The sequence below is a fragment of the Populus trichocarpa genome, chromosome 5, assembly GCF_000002775.5.
Source record: "Populus trichocarpa isolate Nisqually-1 chromosome 5, P.trichocarpa_v4.1, whole genome shotgun sequence".
Classification (NCBI taxonomy): Eukaryota; Viridiplantae; Streptophyta; class Magnoliopsida; order Malpighiales; family Salicaceae; genus Populus; species Populus trichocarpa.
Window position 1 is genome coordinate 2,970,419 of NC_037289.2, and position 21,071 is coordinate 2,991,489.

At 37.0% G+C, this 21,071-nt stretch overlaps 2 protein-coding genes, 1 long non-coding RNA gene and 2 pseudogenes across 4 annotated transcripts; 3 read left to right on the forward strand and 2 right to left on the reverse strand.

Annotated features, from left to right (window-relative positions):
* Positions 1-624: 624 nt before the first annotated feature.
* On the reverse strand, positions 625-5,076 carry LOC18098906 (phytyl ester synthase 1, chloroplastic-like; annotated as a pseudogene).
* Positions 5,077-7,034: 1,958 nt separating this feature from the next.
* On the forward strand, positions 7,035-9,947 carry LOC18098907 (uncharacterized). Of its 2 annotated transcripts, none has more exons than XR_002981697.2 (4): positions 7,035-7,261; positions 8,432-8,487; positions 8,835-8,994; positions 9,078-9,947. It is a non-coding gene; the product is annotated as an uncharacterized LOC18098907 (long non-coding RNA). The 2 variants fall into 2 exon arrangements; XR_002981696.2 differs by having other exon boundaries at positions 9,124-9,947.
* Positions 9,948-9,969: 22 nt separating this feature from the next.
* LOC18098908 (uncharacterized) lies at positions 9,970-12,193 on the forward strand. The gene has a single exon (XM_024600598.2). It carries the CDS (start codon positions 11,143-11,145, stop codon positions 11,938-11,940), a length of 798 nt encoding a protein of 265 aa, XP_024456366.1. The 5' UTR covers positions 9,970-11,142; the 3' UTR covers positions 11,941-12,193.
* A 2,460-nt stretch (positions 12,194-14,653) lies between these two features.
* Positions 14,654-20,603, forward strand: LOC112327640 (putative pentatricopeptide repeat-containing protein At1g12700, mitochondrial; the record flags this gene model as incomplete). Its single annotated transcript, XM_024601983.2, has 4 exons — positions 14,654-15,447; positions 15,488-15,887; positions 17,999-18,137; positions 19,024-20,603. Coding segments are annotated over 4 exons (2,913 nt in total), but the record flags the coding sequence as incomplete, so codon positions are not given.
* Positions 16,682-18,876, reverse strand: LOC18098910 (DEAD-box ATP-dependent RNA helicase 35-like; annotated as a pseudogene).
* Positions 20,604-21,071: the final 468 nt, after the last annotated feature.

Genomic DNA, 21,071 nt, shown 5'->3' on the forward strand with positions numbered 1-21,071 from the left:
GAAAGCAATTTTGTATTAAAAACACTTACGACCTTTCATTGCTTTTATATGTGTCTGAAGTATTTTGGAGGGAGAAAAAGCAATCAAATTGTTAATTTACACTTTACTATAATGCTCATACATTTTCAAACGCTCATAATTTCGTTACTACCAAAACCATTGTTTAATGTATCTTTAAATGTTATTTCAATTACTCCATTCTCGTTTTGATTCTTCCATTTCCATTCCGGACTTTAATCAGAAGCACCTAAGTTTTCTGCGTTTAAAATTATAAAAATGGAGGACCCATTTGTCTTCAAACATCACTATCCGGAGGCTAATCAATGCTTTCTTCCAATCAGTTCAATTCGAGCTTGAAGGAACTAGACTGCCGAGGAAGCTTGACATCATCTAGATCGACTAGATTTTGTGAGACTTGTAATTTAAGTAAAATTTTAAATTTCCTGTTCTGCTTTTGCTGATGTACTGAACACAGGTCTTTCTTGTCTTGGTTGGTTTAGATCAATGTCCTGGACAGAGACCTCCATTACTTGCAAGTCCTTTGATGTCCTGCTCTAATTTCCATTTCAGACAAAGTTTTGTTCATTTCAGGCTACTGACCTTCATTACTTGGAATGCAGTGTGTTTGCAGTGAGAGAGAATTGATTGACCATTTCTTCATTACAATAGTACAGTCTAACAAACATACATAACGAATGTTTTACAAGTACACAGGTTTTTTTGTACATAAATCAGCTTTTAAGCATAGATGGTGGAAACGTTTCAAGACTATCCAGTACCCTGTCTTTCTATTTTTTAAGGCTCAAATGCTGGAACTTCAGGAAAAGGAGAGTAGAAAGCACGATATATTGTTCTATCAATTGACATTCCTACAGGGATCCTCTTCTCGCTTCTTCAACAAGTAGGCGATACTGTTTTCAACTTCAGATTTTACATGCAAGTACAATAGGTTTTCACTTTCTCTGTCTTCCAGCTTCTCTTTCATTCCCTTTGTTTTTATGGGTTTCCCAAACAGATAATAAAAGCGGCCAGGTAGCTTAGGTAAAATCCCTGGGATGAATAATTCTGTCCTGGCAACCTCCCCTTAGCTGTCATCCCTGTAATCAGATTCAGGTCATATTCTCAGTTAACACCCAAACTGTGAAAAAACAGCCAGTGTCTTTAAGTTTATATCTTTCAGCTACAATGCACTATCATTGCATAACTTATAAGGAGAATGTTAATTACCTTACTCTTAGCGCCTCTGATGTAGTCATTTAGTATTGGTATTTTCATCATATCATGGTAATCTAGAGCCAGCTGCAACACACAGACGACAGAATCTTTTCCATTACGAGCATGAATTTCAAAGACAAGCTTGGAAAATGAAGAGTAAAACAGGAGGAGATCTGGGAGATACAAATCTTCCGAAGTTACCACTACTATGAAAATAAAGATAACTAAAACCAGTTTTTGTTCCTTCTCTAACAAGAATTATGTACAGAACAGAAATATGTTTCAACCATCAAAGGAAGGCTCGTGGAATAGAAATAATAAATAAGAAACTGATGTCAATAGAACCAAAGCTTACTTCTCCTACATCATCTTCTCCTACGGTTCCAAATGGTACAATTGTGGCTCCAAACCTTGCTGCCATTCTGACAAATTCCGGTTGATCAGGCCAAAATAACTTGTATCCTTCACCCTGAAAATTAAAGAGGCACGAGACTTGAGATATCACAAACATTTGGACAAAGCAATACTTGAAAAGACAAAAAAAAAAAAAAAACTGTGTTTTGATGTATGTGTGATGTCCTCGCACTGCAGCTAGGTTCAGAGTTGAGCAATTTCAGAGAGTTCTAAAGAGAAGTACGGCGGTGACAATGATGATAGAGGTGGTTTAGCTAGTGCCTTTGAAAGCAATCAGAGGTCTCGGCTGCACTGGAGATAACAGTGGTGACCAGGTCGCAGGCATGGTTATTTTGTCAAAGAGCATTTACGAATTGACGCTGCAACTATTTCAGACGATTCCCAAAACTGACACTACTACATTTCATTGCTAAAATCCCATTTTGAGAAATGAAAAGAAGAAAGTATTTATCATATAAAAGAAATAAAATTTTTAGATGTATGGTTTCTAGCTCCAAAAGAGAACTTGTTGAAATGAAAACAAGGAACTCGACAATTGGCATACCTTGTTATGCAGAGCCTCTCGTTGACCTCCAGGATAAAGAAGCACATGTGATTTAGTTGAAAGCAATCTGAAAAGATTGCTTCCTGTGACAGGTACTGCACCCATTACTTTCAACCAATCAGATACTGAAAATCCAGTAAATAAACCCTCCATGACCTCTGAAAATAGGTAAGGGGGCGCTATGCCACGAACCACAATATTCTTCTCTTTCATGAATTCTTCTACAAGAGAATAAATCTCAAATCCCATCAGCATGTGGTAGCCAATAAATAAGACAGGACCTTCATCCGGAACTCCTGCAAGACCTCGCACTATCTTGCCATCGTCCAGAGTAGAGAACACAGCCGGGCAAGTACCAAAGCGAAACAGCCTAGAAATCATGTGATTCTAATACGATCAGCTTGATACACAGATAATGAGATGCAACATAAAAAAGTTAGTCAGGCTGGTTTACAGGAAGCCCAAACTGTCAGAACTTAGCCTAGGATTTAGACCGAGATCCTTTGTGGTCAGCTTAATTCATACAAATTTCTAAATTATGAAACAACTGTTGTATATTTTCTTATTCGTCTACTGAGGACATGGTTTATCAGCTTGCTGGAAGCCTGGAACTACAAGAGATTTTTCTTTTATCATATTCTGTACCTTAAGTTTAACGAGCAAGAACAGAATAAAGCAGCAAATTTATTCAGCATTAAGAGCTTTCTGATAGTAAAAATCAACGTGAAATGGAATTTCTAATGGAAAAGATTGTGAGATAAGAGAGAGAATAGGAGAGACAATGTCACAATCAACCACACACACCAGGCTTACACCTGGGATGGGAGGGGTTAGAGATGGCCGAGTTGTTTCTCTCGTTGTGAAACCCCACCGGCACAGAACACAAGAAGGGATAAAGGATGGAGAAATGAAGAGTGAACGGCGAGACTCATACAGAGAAAATGGCTAATAAATAGTCAGAAGATTGACTGATTGGACTATGTTTGAACAATTATGAATGCTCTGGCTTGATCAGGGTCAAGTCTCCATGTTATCTCATTCTAGGCACAAAAGTGCTAGCCATACATTCAACAGCTGCGTATAAAAAATTGTCAGCCGACTTATCCAATCCCCTTATCAAATACACATTTGAATTCAGACATGCTAGGCGGCAGAAAGTCAGAGACAAAATCAAGCCTCCTAGTGCGACGATATTTGCAAGCACCTTTGATAATAGTAAGCAAATTAAAACCATCTTCCTGCAAATGAAATAAATAAATGAAGTCATATGTCTGTCTCTCTATACTGGGAAATAAAGCTTCACTGCGCTGAGCATCACAATGTACGAGTTATGGATGCACCAAATGTTTCACAAGATTGATCTCTTTTCAGAAAACCAAAGTCTAGGAGTTAACATGAAGAAATGGTACAGGCTTTCGCTCCCAGAACCACCTCATCAACCGAAGCATTGGGTCTAGAATACATGATAGATGGTAAACATTGTACAGAGTGTGGTCATCTAAAATGATGATCCATATGCTCAAACCAAAAATGATACCTAAAGTGTTTATTCACAAGTAAGAAGTCATTCGAGATTTTTTGTGATCAGAAACCTGTTAATTTGAAAGAGCTCAAATGGTGTCTGCGAGAAGCATCAAAACGTCCAAGATACAGACATTCCTATACAGTTTCTCTGCTTATTTTAGACACAAGGATACACCACTTTTTTTAACCTACCATCAACATGGAATGCCCATTGTCCTTGAAGCAACGAACTTTGCAGTTCTTCAATGAACTTTTAAGACGGTAAGCTTCATCCCTACTACGAAGCAAGTTATCATTTCCACTGCAATGCAAATACAGCATCAACTTCAACATCCATCCATATTAAACCAATGCAAGAGGGAATCACATATAGCATCTCAAAGTAAATCAGTCATGAGAAGAAAATCTTGACTAAAGGAACACTCCTTTCCTACAAGACATAAATCCATGATCCAAACACAGACATTTAGATAGTTTATTGAAAACCATAGATTCTCTACAGCAAATAATATCACATAGAAGAAGATCATTCCAAATTACAGTGTCCAAATGTGCTACAGAAATTTTATAATTATTGTTCACTTCATAATTTATCGAGTATTCAATATCAAGGGGTTTAAAGGTATCTGGCGCCATACATGTACAGAACCTGCACGAATTAACAAAGGCATGGGAAGGGGCAACTCTGTTAATATGTGTAGGTGCCTAATGTAGATGTTTATGGGCTTAAGAAAGTGTGTGGGAGAGAAAGAGAGAACTACAACAAAGAAAATAAAAGCAGCATGCTTGATTCTCTTTTATATGCCAGGCTCTATATTCACAAAAACTGCAGAAAATTTTATTCCGAGACTCTATGCTTTCTAAAGGTCAAGTAAGGCTCAAATTACTATTTTCCCTTCTGAAACAGAAATCACAAATACGTAACATATTACAGATGTAGCATGATCAGTGATAAATCTTGATGCATAAACAAATACAGCAGAGATGTTTCAAGGACCATTCAGATAACATAAGATGTGTGAACAATAAATGTACAAAGGAACCTCATTAACTGACCCGGCAAGTACTAGCGATTCAGCTCTTACAGCATGAAGACGGGAATTAGCATAAGCAGCGGCGGATTGAAGCAATTTCAATCTCCAAAGAAGAGTCTCCTTTGGAATGATATCAGACAAAACCTGGAATGAACATTGTACACAATACTGAAAGTTAATAAGGTTTACCGGCAAGCAGATCATTATGCCAGTCACTCTTTATGACAACAAGGCAGTTCGGTGGTTAGCATAAGCAAAAAGGAATTCAATTCATTGTCATTATTTTTCCTTGTCATAATTTTATAAATTGGCTCAAACAAGCTTGTCATAAATGAATCCAAGGTTATATGAGCTGCTGCACACTACGAGCTCAAGCATTCGTTCACAAAAATACTCATGTCATTCCCAGTTTCCCACTATTACTATGAGCATAACTTCTATTGAGACTACCATTGGTCTTGGTTAGGATTTAGGAAGGAAAATTGTAAGACCCAGACTTTTAGCCCAAACCCAAGTCCAAGTCAGCCCAAACCTAATCTAAGTTAACCTAGGTATATAAAGAAAAGTTGCAAGAGAATTACTATTCTCTCTTCTAAGTCTTGTGGCCGTCGTGACCCTCTCCTCATCAAACCAAGAATTTCAGTTTTTGATCTTGAGTTTTGGGTTTAAGAAAAGTGGAAGTAGCTAGCAAGTGATTCTCTCTCATGTTACTTTTGATTATGATTTATTTATGGAAAGATTAAAAAAGAGATTAGGATTTATAAGGATTTGAAGTTTATTTTGTTAAGATTAATTCATGATTATTAAGGGTTTAATGTTAAGCGATTAATTTTGAGTATGCTGTTAAAAATAAGGATTTATGAGTTAATTTGTTTATATTAATTTTTATGGGTTAAGAAATTCATTTTTACCTTGCTGTAAAATCTGGACAGAATGGTCTTGAGGATGAAGATGACCAAAGTTTATTTTGGTCCTCGATTTATGAAAATTTCAATTTAGTCCCTAAACTTTGGAAAAATTACAATTTGACCCCTAAATGTATTTTTGAGATTCTAGACAGTGTTATTATGAGGTTTAGGATGATGAATCTCAGTTTGATAATTGATTTGGAATATTTTCAGTTTGGTCCCTCAATTTTGGGAATTTACATTTTAGTCCCTAAACTTTATAAAAATTACAGTTCGGTCCCTGGTTCATTCTAGACAGAATTAAGGATGGTTTATGGGTGAAATTTCAGTATGGTTATGTATTTACAGTTGGGTCCAGTTTTGGTAAAATTACGTTGTGGTCCCTGTTTTAGATAATTGTCGTTTTAGTCCCTAAACCTAGGAGACTAAACCTGGTTTTCTTTTATGCATTGGAATCTTTTATTTGTGTTGCTTTGAGTTGCTTTTAAGTATATTTCGTATATTTATTGTAGGTTCTCCTAACGATCCTCAATAGGTTTTTCGGGTCTTTCATCTGATATTCCTTTTAATCTATATTCTTCCGGGGGAGTGGGATAATCTTTAATATGCATATATTATAAATAAATATGTATGTTGATTATACAATGAGTACTAGTTAATTTCTTGAATACTTATATATGTTGCTTTATTTTCCGAGTACTCATTTATTCTTGAATTTGCACTCGCAATCTGTCAAACTAAATTCTATTTGATATGATATACGTTTCTTTAATGATTCTGTGAATATCTATTATGCCTTGATTTGAGACTTGTCAGTAACTTCATGCTAACAGAGAGTAGTTAGCCTATGTGCACATAGTATTCTGTATACCTAGCTGGTGAGAGAGGCATCAGCCTGTGATGACTGATCATCCCACAGTGGTCACCTTCGGGTGTCATCTGGTCACTTTTGAGTGTTATCTGGTCACCCTCGGGTGTCATCTGATCTCTAACATGTATTCCACTACTTTATGATAATATATTTAATATGTATATGTATATGTATATCAAGATAAATAGTCTTGCAAACTATTAATATCTAAATATCTAAAATCTATATTAAATGTTATTCCCTCACTGAGTTGGTTGAACTCACCCCTCATTCTTAATATTATTTCAGGTTCTTAGTTTCTGTTAGCAGGTGGACTTTGTTGAATGTTCCTGCTTCTTCATTTTGGTCGGTATGCCTTGCTTATTTTGTGAGGCTTTCCTTTTAGTTTTGATAATAGTTTTGAAACCCGACCCGGTCATCGACCCGGTCAAGTGATCGAGTCACGGGTTAGATGGGTTGACCCGGGTTGACAAAAAAAAAATCATCTACATGCTGACCTTTCATATTCTCACTCGGAGCACCTGCTTCCATTATTTTCTTTCTAACCAAAAGATCAGCGAACGCTATTGAATATGGCCAGCCAGATCGCTGGCCCCAAGATCGTCTTCGTCTTCCAACTCAATTCAAAGACCTGATAACGGCATCATATTCAACATGCTGACCTTTCATATTCTCACTACTTGGTTGGAAGATTAGCCAACTTCGGAGAAGAATGGCAAAGGGAACTCAAAACCACAGAATGAAGGAAGCAGTAAGGAAACACTGGTCCATCTTCTAATTATTGCCTCTCCCCACTCTTGTTTTCTTAATTTCTTGTTTATCTTATGTTCTTCTCTCTCTCTCTCTCTCTCTCTCTCTCTGCACGACCATTATATTCTCTGCAAAACCCTAAACCACCCCAAATGACCATTTGTTTGTGGAGAGCACCAATAAAGATAGGAGAAAAAAGGTGTTGTCTTGACTTGATAGTTGCTTTGCCTTGCCTGGAATCTTCCTGCAAGACCAGGGGAAAAAAAAGAGGTTTCAGGTTTTGTGGGTAGCAGATTAAGTAAAACCCGTTTAATGACAGTGAAAATAAAAAAAAAATTGACCGGGTCTCACCCGGGTGGATCGGGTTTCCCCGGGCCAATTCCTGAGCGGGTTTTTGCCTCAACCCGGACCGGTCCCAGGCCCGGGTCGGCCGGGTCCCAGGTCGACCCGTCGGGCCGGTCCGGGTTTTAAAACTCTGGTTTTGATTCGATGTTTTAGATGCTCCACTATTACCTTGTTTTAATTAAGTTTGGATTTTGACAATGTAATGAGTATTATGGATTATTGTTTTTGTTTTAATTACTGATGAGGAGTTTTAAACTATCTTTTGGTTTCATCAATTTTAAATAATATAATATTTCTAAAAATTATGAAACGCTGCGTATTTTTGAATAAATTGTTCTTTTGATATGTCCGTTTTGAGGCTTAGCGTAAATAGGGTATCCTTTCAACACCGTTTCTGCGTTGCCGGTCATGGACCCGGGATTTAGATCGTGACAAAAATAATGGCATATGAGCCTTTAGTTTTCTATTGTATATTATACAAACACAAACACACACACACAACAAACCACCACAAAATAAAAAATAGTGCAAAGGCCAGTGTTCATTACAAGTATTGAAGCCTTGAGCTTGAAATACGTGCGAACCTTCCAAGAAAATTTTGTCTTTCTCTGAATTATTTGCCAGTCGACAGTTCACGTTAAGATGGGATAGTTTCTGCATGTCAAAACTGTTTCTACCGCTTCTCATTTGCTGCATTCGTTCTTTATAACAAAGGGACTCGTCATTTAAGAACTGTTAATAAAATTCTTTGCAGTCCTACTTGTTCTATCATTTCCAGTTCAGTTAAAAAAACGATTTTACATTTGTTTTTTCTGGAAATTTTCAGGGCATTTGAAGTTCGATGCCTTCATATTCCAGTGCGTGATCGAACGACATTTGACGGTAAGGATTAGTGCCGAAATGAATGGCCGATTCTTCTCTTAATCATGGGTTTTAATAGTTAAGCTATGAAGCCCATATTCATTGTCTTTCATCTTCGAACTTGCTGTGTATGAATATATTTCTAGGAATATTCATTTGTAATGGTCCTATATGGTTCTTCAAGTCCCTTGCCGATGTGCATGTTTGCTTGCAGACGTGATCCTCATATTACTTCTTGTTTTTGTGTGTTGGGGCATGCAATATGTGTTTTCTTTTCTGTTAAATTAAACGTGTTAGAATGCTACCTATCACTAACTTTTTTTTGATGAAATACCTATCACTAACTCAACAAGATTTATTGCATGAAGGGCTGGTGAAAATTGTCGAAGAAACTGTGAGGCTTGAATATGCCTCATCTCCAAATAAGCCTATTTATCTAGTGGGAGGGTCCTTTGGAGCATGTCTAGCACTTTCTGTTGCTGCCCGTAATCCTCAAATTGACCTCGTACTTTGTACTAGTTAACCCAGGTCAGTTTCTACAGCTGCAGTATTTTGTTTCTCTCCATACTCCTAATGACTTTCTGATTCAAGATCTTTGGATGGTAACTTAGGAGGAAGTCTGATATCCTTAGCATTTTATGCTACATCATTTAGCAGGTCACAGCTGCCTTGTTGAAGAAGCGAGAAAATATATCGTGCTTTCCATTCTCCTTCGCCTGAAGTCCCGGCATTCGACCCCTAGAAAATAGAAAGACAAGGCACGTGATAGTCTTGAAACTTTTATCACCATCTATGCTTTTAGCTGTTTACTTGCAGAAAAAAATGTGTGATTCTGTGAAGCACATGCATGGTGCCTTTTCTTTTCTTTTCTTTTCTTTTCATGTTCAGATAGTTGAGAAATAGCAAGAGAGACATGCTTTGTGTAAGTTTGTTAGGCTGTAATGTAATGAAGAAAATGTCAATCAATTCTCTGTGATTGCGAATAATCTATGTTCCCTTGCATTGTAAGAAACTTTACATCATGGTACAATTCACAGCCGGCCTAAGATGAATAATTAAGAGTATTCAGCAAAGTTATAAATGAGAACTTTTAAATGTTTAAAAAATATTTTTATTATTTTTTATGTATTTCTAACAAGGAAGACCTTGGATAATTTTTATTTTGTAGTTGAAGTCTTTTGTTAAATACATGTAATTTTTATTTTACATATACTTGAAGCTTTTTTGTTAAGTAGGGGCCTTGAGTTATTGCCCAAGTGGCCCTTATCTTAATTAAGCCGGCTCTGTGTTCCATATATATCAATTTTATCTTCAAACATTTCATGTGATCATTGTGGTCTGCCATCAGTGTGTTGATAATAATGTATGGAATGGAAACAATGACAAAGGGTTAATATTAAATTCATTGGTTGGTGCTTGCCTGCTTGGTTGTGGAACTAGTGGTTTTCATGTCTCTATTAGAACATTAAGTTTGATGCTATGTTTTTCCAGGAACTGATGAGGGTTATACCAGGTATATCAAAGTCTACGCATCATGTTTGCGCAGAAATGACGATAAATCTGAGCAGTGGGATACACTTGGTGCCACATAAAATTTATCAACACTCGTTATTCTTTTCCCAGATAGAATGTACAGCAAGGGATCGGCGATAAGGTATTGACAAGTTCAAGGCTGTCTTTCAGACGAAGGGCTGCAAAATCAAATGAGCTTACAGCACGAAAATATCTATCACCTATGCTTTTTGATCCATTATGCTTAACAAGTAAACATATGCTACTGTAGAGCTGACTTTCTCTTTTGCTCCTACGTATTTGATTACGTTGCCCAAAGCTGCGGAGTCGGAATGAATCTCCCTTCTTTTCTTTGTCCCGTAGAAATTCAGAATTGATCTCCACAAGTTGGAGAAAATGAAGAAGACAACTTTGTTTGAAATGGAAACTAGAGCAGGACTTCAATGGCCTTGCAAGTAATGGAGGTCACAGTCCAGGTGAAGCCGAACATGACTCTTCAGACTTTTATTTAGCGGTACAGGTAGAAAAGGACTGATCGAATTTGGGAGGAGGGGTGTTCTTTTTTGCTGAGCGATTGACATTTTCAATATTATGGTCTACAATGATATGCCAATGATTAGTAAAGGAAAATACTCTCAACAGAAGGTGCTCAATGCAAGCAGATGGCACTGAATTCTCTGTGAATTTCTCAGTTTCAATTTTGTGCATGTTGTGGATATTGCCATTTTAAAAGTAGAGTCTCGAATTCCAAGTCTCTGTCTCACCAAAGGCTATTCTTTTTCTATTTCTTGCTCGCTGGAAAAGCGATTCTCTCATCCTCTCTCTTTTTCCTTTGTTCTTGCAATCTTCTTCCTCCAGGATCACCCTCTTTTCAAAAACAAGTTTATCCAAGTGAAAGGATTGGAATTCACTGTTATGAAATGCTTAGAACATGATTCCTTATCAAGTTTCCTGGTGGAGTGAACTTCAAGGTAGTATCAAAGTGCAAAGCAAAAGGCAGCATAAGATCCTTTTATGCATCGTATAGCTGATCTGGCATCATTCATTTGAACAGGAGAGTCCAGATTTTCTATTTAAGAAAAGTTCTAACATCTTTCATAAGCAAGAAAAGAAATCCAAGTGCTAGAGTCCTACAAGGCAAGAAGTTCCTATACAAAGAGAGTGATGGCTAGGTATGGTCACGCGTATAGGGGCTATTCCACCAACAGTACACCAAGCTCTGATGATTTTTGGAGCAAAAAAGGCCATGCTTCTGATCACGTGTGCCGACCGGTCATCATTGATGCTGAGGGGAGGAAAATGCCTATCATTTTCTATGGCGCTGATAAGAATGCAGATCACTATGTTACAAAAACTGAGACGATTTTTCAACAGCATGTTCATTCACCTCTGGAGTCTGAATACAAGCAAAGCACTCGCTTGACAGATGATCCTTATGGAGCAGAGGATAAGTTCCGTAGACCTATGGCTTCAGTTAATAGTCGCCCACAAAATGTTGAGGAATCCATCACCAAAGTGCAAACTGATGCTAGCCCACCCAAGATTGCCCCTTGGGATGCTTCATACTGGCGCCAGGCCCCTAAATCCACAGGCTATGAAGGCTACGATGAGCGCAACGTTTTCCACAACAAAGACTTGCTAAAGCCCAGCAGTAATGCGCCTCGAAATGACAGCTATGATGATTATTACCGCAAACAAGGTAGCAACAAGGAAACGACAATGATCACTAGTGGTGGGTGGGCAAGGCCAGCTCATTCAACATCCACTGCAGAAGTTGCAAAACCTTCTGCCACTACCTCTCCTCCTCGATCCCGCTATAGACAACCAGCCTATACAGAAACTATGGACAGCAAGGAAGCTGCTAGGCGCTATGGAACCAGGCCATCCACAAGAGAAGATAGTTACACATCAACCATTGACAGCAGAGAGGCTGCAAGGAAATATAATGGCTCAGGAGTGTGAGTCCAGTCCCAGAATGATTAACCATGTCTATGTGCAATTACACAGGCCTTCCTGAGCCGACTTCACAAGTTTCTTGGGGCTTATTATCTACTCTACAAGTGTCTATTTTCCCTTTCATTTACCTATTATAACTATCTGGTGTTGCAGTTAAGTTGTCCTAGACATATGTTTGATGTTTCCTATATTACTACTTCAATAAGATTTCTCTGTAAGCAGTTGCAATATTAATATAGAATTTCTTGTTTTATTTAAAGGGTCTATAGCCATGATTTTGCTGTCAAACATATAACAAAACAGTATCAAATTACTTTTTGCAGCTTCAAGTATTGTAAGAAAGAAATCAGGAGAGAACCAGCCTGATTGCTTGCTTTAAGGGCAATCCACTTTGTTGCCAGGTGGTAAAGGGCAGAGCAGTTCACTGTCTTGCACTTTGGTTAGGTGAGATCATAACTAGACAAGTACCTTTTGAAAAAGGAAATCAGTATATATTCTTTTCCTTCCTCTATCATCTTCTTCTTTCCACGTTTCACTGGTATTGACCTCCATGGAAACCTTATCCAATCTTTTGAACTCTTTATGTGATGAACTCTTCTTTTTTAGTTTTTATCCTTAATCTCTCTCCTAAGTCCTAACTAGCCTGAGATTTGATTTTCAAGTCTTCAAATACAATGCCAGATAAGCTGCCAGCTAAACTACTTGGCACTAACTGGAGTCCTTGCCATTAGTAGTTAGTGTTTAAAGTTATGGTTAGCTTAAAAGCATCTCTAATCATTTCGCAACACAACATCAAACAGAACCTTTAGTAGTTAGTGTCCTACTATAGTTTGCTATGCAAATTACAATGACTCAATTCAGTAAAAGAAACACAAACCATTTTAGTTTTTATCCTTAATCTCTCTACTAAGTCCTAACTAGCCAAAGTGAAATAATATCTCAAAGTTATTTAGTATCAGTTTGAGACTTCTTACAAGGCATTAACGAGCACCCTAACGAAAAAAAATATTTTATAAAATTTATTTATTTATTTATTTTATTAATATGGGTGTCTGGGTCAATTTGCGTACACCTCGACTAATCCCACAAATCTTGAAGTTAATGACCATGTAAGCCTATAGTGACTATCATATTAGTAACCATATAACTATTTATTTATTTATTTTATTAATGTGGGTGTCCGGGTCAATTTGCGTGTACCTCGACTAATCCCACAAGCCTTGAAGTTAATGATCATATAAACCTCTAGTGATTATTATATTAGTAACCACATAGCTCGAACTTGTTCAATAAAATTTAATAACATGAAAGGTGTGTTTGAGCGAGCACATCATATATATATATATATATATATATATATATATATATATATATATATAAAAAGACATAGTTGTTAGTCTAGAATCATTAGAGATTAAGATAACATTACTTGAGTATAAGCAATATTAACGGGAAAAAATGTAAAATATGCATTGAGGGAAGAAAAGGACTGATTTTTTTTTCGTAAAAAGGAAGATTATCCAAGGTAACTAATTAAAACATTACATGGTTAAAAAAAAATTACAAGAACATTAAGAAAAGAAAATTAAAATAACATAATTTTCTAAACCTTTATAAATTAACAAAGCAAGTCTCAAGTAGAAAAATCAAGTTAACAATTGAACTAAAAGAGAAGGCAAAGGAAGAAAACCACAACATAAAATTAGCAAACAGCAAGAATTGAACCTGCGAGGTCAAAAGCACAAAAATCTCAAGCATGTCTACCTAGCCACTCAATTGCATGGACTTGTTGATTGTCTATGTCCAATTTCAAAATATATTGTTTTTTTTTTAAAATGACCAGTCACCTTTAATCCAAAATCTAGCCACACAAAGGGATGATATTAAAAAAAAATTAAGAAAATGATTAAAAAACAAATAAAAAACAATCAAAAGAAAGAAAAATAAATTTGATATAAAATTAAATGAAATAAAATATTGAAGGATAAAATTTTAAAAAAAATAGCAATCAAAATAATGATGACCAAATTAGATATAAAAATTAAATGAAATCAAATGTTGAGAAATGAAATTGATAAATAAAATTAATTTTAAAAAGTATTAGAAGCAAAACAAATATCAATTAAAAAAATAATAACTAAAATTGATACAAATATAAACTAATATAACACATTTAATTTTTGAAATGGCAAATATGAAACCTGAGACGGTGAGAAAGAAAAAAAAAAGAAAAAAATAGTTTATTAAAACTGTATCATTAATATTTTTTTAATACATGTTTTATATTTGCCCCTGAATTAATATGATAATAATTAATGAATTCTTGTGAAAAATTTGTGTTATTTTTAATAGCTAATTCAATGGTTTTTTTTATGAAAGAATAAATTTATTATTATATTGTAGCAATACAGAGCGCAATGAATCTAAGTCTACAATTATTATTTTTATTTTTAATCTAATCTAATCTATATTTCTTTTGCTGCACCTTATTCTGTTTTTAAAGGAAATGATAGAAAGTCAAGTCATTAGCCATTGGGCTTCAAATAAAAGTAAAATCGTCTATTGCCTAATGGGTTCCTTTCATAAATGGTTCTGGCAAAGCTGAACCCAAGAAGACAAGACACCCAGAATTGAGAAAGAGATACGGAGTTGAGTGGAAAAGCTTTCATCTTCGGCTTCGAAGGAGGAGAGGAACAGTAAGAGCTACTGCTTCTTCTGATTCTGCTATTCGGGTTCTTCAACTACATATGGAAATGGGCATCTTTCCTTTTCTTCCTCATTTCCCTTCTTTCTTGTTCTTCAATCATCACCACTTCTACTTGTACAAAGAAACCTTCTTTGCCACACAAAAAATGGTGGGTTTGTTTGTGATAATAGCAATAACGTTAGTATTGATGATGCCTTGGCTTCATTCTATCGCATGATCCACATGAACCCTAGGCCTTCTTTTGTGGAATGTGGCAAATTCTTAGGCTCCATTGCCAAAAAGAAACAGTATTCCACTGTTGTCTCCTTGTGCAATCAAATGAATTTGTTTGGAGTTACCCACAATGTTTATTCTCTAAATATATTGATTAACTGCCTTTGTCGCTTCAACCATGTTCATTTTGCTGTCTCTATCTTGGGTAAGACGGTCAAACTGGGTATGCAACCTAATGATATCACATTCAATACCCTCAATAATGGGCTCTGCATTGAGGGCGAGATTAAAGAGGCAGTAGGATTGTTTAACGAGATGGTACGGAGACGGCATGAGCCTGATGTAATTAGCTATACTACTGTAATCAATGGATTGTGCAAAACTGGCAACACAAGTATGGCTGTTCACGTGTACAAGATGGAACAAAATGGGTGCAAGCCAGATGTGGTGACATATAATACAATCATGGTCAGCCCTTGCAAAGATAGGCTGGTTAATGATGCCATGGAATTCTTATCTGAAATGGTGGATCGGAGCATTCCACTACAACATTGTTCAAAGAAATGGTTGGTAGGAATGTTATGCCAAATACAGTGACCTTCACCATTTTGGTTGATGGACTCTGCAACGAAGGGATATTGTCTTTGAAACGATGACCGAGGAAGGTGCTGAGCCAAATGTTTACACCTACAATGCCTTGATGGGTGGATATTGTTTAAATAACCAAATGGATGAGGCCCAAAAGGTGCTCGACATCATGGTTGGCAAGGGTTATGCACCTGCTGTACATAGTTACAACATCTTGACCAATGGAAATTGCAAGAGAAGAAGGCTGGACGAGGCAAAAAGATTACTTTCTAAAATGTCTGAAAAGGAATTGACTCCTGATACTGTCACTTACAGCACTCTTATGCAAGGTTTCTGCCAAGTAGGGAGACCTCAGGAAGCTCTAAATCTTTTCAACGAGATGTGTTCTTCTGGCCTGCTTCCAAATTTGATGACTTGCTTGAAATTGCTAGATGGCTTTAGGGGGGTCAGCAACAGCTGCTACAGCTATGGAATGGGCATTAGCCAATCTATTCAGCCATCTGATGTTTACCATCATATTAACAGTTTTTAAAACCCAAAATGTTTCTTTTAAGTTGAAAACGAAAAAAAAAAAAAGAACAATGGGAATTCCTACAAGCAAAACATTACCAGCAGTGAATCCAAATATTAACTGAAATATGAGTTGCAGATGAGGTGCATACCACTTCATTTGGCTTCCTTTTGCTTTTGCGTTCCACATCAATATGGCAAACATTTGAGAATGCATGTACTCCTGCATCCTACAGCTTTGTTTATTTTTTATATTGAAACTCAGCATCCATGCTCCCATCAACCAAAACAAGAAAAGAAAAGAGGAAAGCTAGAAATAAAAATTATAGCTCAACTGGATTGAGAGATTAATACTGCCTGCCCAGTGGAATTATGAAAAGCCTCCTACTTTAATTTGTTCAACATTATTATTATTATTATTGAGGAAAAAAAACACAAGTTGAGAGATAAAAAAGAGAAGTACCTGAAGGACACCAACAACAGTGTATGCTTGAGCTGTTGCTGGGAGCCACAGAATACAGTACCTATATACTCTATAGCTACCGAGATGAAGTCTTGGCTCCATTGAATTATCAACTTCTTTTCTTTTTTCTTCCTTGCTCAAATCTCCTTCATCTCCATGGTAGACCTTTTCTTTCCATCCTGTCCAGTCTTGCACTACACGATATTAAGAGATAAATTTGTGAAAGCATACATGATGATTCAATAAGCAGGGCAAGAGATCATAAATTAAAAAAAAAATGTTAGCTAACAAGATAATCCTCCAATACTGGTTATATTGTACTACATTTACAGAGCATAATTTTTGACAAAAGCCTCTCTATTGCAACCCTGCCATTTAACAGAACATAAAGTTTTCTGATACAGTAACACAAACATCGTATTAAAATATGGATGCAATCACGGATACGGTGACCGAGACCACCACAATAAGCACACCCTTTAACTCCACTTGCAGTAGAAATTGTGTCTCCATCTTCCATTGGATCATTTAACTCAGCCAAAACAGGAGGAATCCTCTGCTTCGCTTCTTGCAAGAGGTGTTTCAGATCAAGAAGTGTTGTCTCACTCTGGTTTTTATTTATAAAGGTCGTTGCGATTCCAGTCTTACCACATCTTCCTGTTCGCCCAATCCTATGTACATAGTTTTCAATTTCGGCAGGCATGTCATAGTTAATTACGTGTTGAATGTCAGGAAAATCCAAGCCTTTTGAGGCGACATCAGTTGCAACCAAGACATCATTCTTGCCGGCTTTAAATGATGAAATCGCATATTCTCTCTCTTCCTGGTCTTTGCCTCCATGAATGGCAACGGCCTCTACTCCCTTCAGGAGGAGATACTGATGAATGTCATCCACATCAGCCTTGTTCTCACAGAATACCAATACAGGAGGTGGTGTCTTCTGTAGGCACTCAAGAAGGTAAACAATCTTTGCCTCCTGTTTTACATACTTAACCTCCTGAATCACATCAAGGTTTGCTGCCCCGGCTCTTCCCACATTAACAGTGACAGGCTTCACAAGAGCACTTCTAGCAAAATTCTGAATTTTGGTGGGCATGGTGGCAACTTTATCTGAGATGAGGAATGTCAGCAGAACTAAGAAAGGATAATAAAAAATACTTAATGATAAGGGGGTCTGGAAAAAGAGAGGAAATATATGGCAGAGGCTTAGTTTGGTATCAAATCTATACGGATGCATATAGAAAATAGAGACCCTCTCAACAAGATAAAAGTAAGAGTCCATAACTATCACAATAACAAGAGAACAAAAGTCATTAATCTAAAACGATACTGTATCGCAAAATAAATGGTGCTTACCTGCAGTTGTCCAGGCTCATTTTCTTCTTTGCTAGCATGTCCTTCAACCTTCCAGGAGTTGCAACTACAATGTGCACACCCTTCTTTACAACCTCCAACTGTTACCTCATATCTACTCCACCAATACATAGTAATGGCCTCAGTTCTGGGTACCCAGACTCTCTCATCGGAATCAAAAATTGTTCCACAACCTCATAAGTTTTCTGGCAAGTTCTCTTGATGGGCAGACAACCAAACCAACAGGGCCTTCTCCAGGCATGATGGGCATCATAATCTCCTCCTGTAAAGCAATCATAATCAGTGGAAGCACAAAAACTAGAGTCTTCCCAGATCCTGTAAAGGCAATCCCAATCATGTCCCTTCCTGGTAAGATAACAGGAAGACCTTGCACCTGAATAGGAGTAGGTTGCACGATCCCTTTGGCTTTTAGCATTTTCAAAATAGGCTAGAGAAACCTCATATCTTTAAAATTCTTAATCGGTGGAGGAATTTTTTCACCATCAACTATTATATGCCCCACTGTTTTCGAATTGCATCACATTCCTTTCTGGACATTCTCCTGATTGGAAGCGGCGGCTTCCATCCTCTCAACAATGGCTCCGTCTATGTGATTCCCTTGGCCAATTCACGAACTGACATGAGTGTTTTTTTATCAGATAGATGCTCTATCATTTCTTTTTCTTGTTGCACAATCTGCTCCGTCTGACTAATTTCAGGTTGGTCACGCTTGAGCTGAGACGCTTTGACCAGGAGACTGGGTTTGGCTTCTGCAAGTTTAGATTTTTCAAGTTCATCCTCTAAAGCAGAGGAATCCCCCGTTCTCTGAAGAATCATTTGAGCTGCCAATGCTCGACGCTTCACCACAGGAACATACTGCACATAGTTATCCTCTTCCTCCATATATACTCTTTACGCTCATTCTTTTACCTGTAAGATTATTTTACAGGTAGTATTCAATACATGAAGTGAGTGATTTACCATAGGCAAGTAAGAGACAAGAAGAAGCTGGGCATACCTTTGATTTCTTCTCTTCCTTTTGATGAACAACAACCAGCAGCTTCTCAGTTGCTTCTCTTTCGCGTAGAATGAAACGGCGGAGAAGAATCTTAACGTAACAAAGGGTGTGTAGGATATGTTTGGTATTAGTTGAAAAGTATAAGGGTATTTTTGTCAAAAAAATCATTAAACAGAAAAAATGAAAAACCACTCTATTTTCCATGTTTATTTTTCCATTTTTCTTGGAAAAATTGAGGATTGCTTTCATCTTCTGATTCGAAGGAGGTGAGGAACAAACAGTCAGAGATACCGCAGATTTTTAACCTAACAATGATGATGTTCACGCGGAAAAGCGCTTTTAGAGGTTTTCAACAACAACAAGTGGAAATGGGTATTCTTCTTCCTCCTGATTTCCCTTCTTTCTTATTCTCCAATCATCACCACTTAAACACTTCTACTTGTACTAAGAAACCTTCTTTGCCTCAAAACAATGGTGGGTTTGTTAGTAATAACAGCAATGACATTGGTATTGATGATGCCATGGCTTCATTCTATCGCATGATCCACATGAACCCTAGGCCTTCTTTTGTGGAATTGGGCAAATTCTTAGGGTCCATTGCCAAAAAGAAACAGTATTCTACTGTTGTATCCTTGTGCAATCAAATGGATTTGTTCGGAGTTGCCCACAATGATTATACTCTAAATATATTGATTAACTCTCTTTGTCGCTTGAGCCATATTCATTTTGCTGTCTCTGTCTTGAGTAAGATGTTCAAACTGGGTATTCAACCTGATTCTGTCACATTCACTACACTCATTAATGGGCTCTGCAATGAGGGGAGGATTAAAGAAGCAGTAGAGTTGTTTAATGAGATGGCTGGTAGGGATGCCATGCCAAATACAGTGACCTTCACTATTTTGGTTGATGTACTCTGCAAAAAAGGAATGGTTTCAGAAGCTCGGTGTGTCTTTGAAACAATGACTGAAAAAGGTGTAGAGCCAAATATTTACACTTACAATGCTTTGATGAATGGGTACTGTTTACGGCTCGAAATGAATGACGCCAGCAAGGTGTTTGAAATCATGGTTGGCAAGGGTTGTGCACCTAGTGTACATAGTTACAGCATCTTGATCAATGGATACTGCAAGAGTAGAAGGATAGATGAGGCAAAAGCATTACTTACTCAAATGTCTGAAAAGGAATTGATCCCTAATACTGTCACTTACAACACTCTTATGCAAGGTCTATGCCATGCAAGTAGTCTTCTAGAAGCGCAAGAGCTATTCAAGAAGATGTGTTCTTCTGGCATGCTTCCAAATTTGAGGACTTACTCGATTTTGCTAGATGGCTTATGCAAACATGGACATTTGGAGGAGGCTTTAAAATTGCTCACGTCAATGCAAGAGAGGAAATTAGAACCTGATATAGTCCTTTATAATATTCTTATTCAAGGCATGTTTATTGCTGGGAAGCTTGAAGTTGCAAAGGAACTATTTTCCAAGCTTTTTGCTAATGGAATACGACCTTCTGTACGGACATACAATATCATGATTAAGGGACTGCTTAAAGAAGGGCTGTCAGATGAAGCATACAAATTGTTTCGAAAAATGGAAGATGATGGCTTCTTGCCGGACAGTTGTTCTTATAATGTTATCATTCAAGGATTTCTTCAAAATCAGGACCCGTCAACTGCTATACAACTTATTGATGAAATGGTTGGTAGGAGATTCTCGGCGGATTCGTCTACATTTAAGATGTTATTGGATCTGGAATCTCATGATGAAATCATAAGCCGATTTATGCGTGAAAGCTCTCAAATTAGAAAAATGAAGTGAAGATTTTCTATTCAAGTGCTGTTGTAGGTTGCTGTACCTCTTTTGAGTTATCACACCACTCAAGTCTTCTACTTTATTGTTTGACTTATAACACCTTCATTCACATAAAGATCGGTCCTTTTAGTGCTGCCATTCATTATCTGTACCACAGCAAACACATAGTTTTTTTCAAATCCCTTCATTTTTTTTATTATCAGAAATTCCATGGTTGGTTAGTGAATGGTCTGTAACATTTATGGTGATTTCCAGGGATCTGTTTTTGGCAATAGATCTCACCTTGCATTGTGTGTTGACTTGAATCTATGTGTATAAACTACAAGGTGTACACTAACCAGTCTTGTTTTCCTTTAGGTGATGGATTTTCCAGCTTAAATTAGTTATTTCAAGTTTTGAATTTGGACATAACATTGTGACCTCTGCTAATCCTAACGAATGAATGATTCAAAGAATTGAACTTGACGTTTCTCT

Coding starts and splice junctions, on each gene's coding strand:
- LOC18098908 (XM_024600598.2), top strand. CDS start 11,143: ATGGCTAGGTATGGTCACGCGTATAGGGGCTATTCCACCAACAGTACA.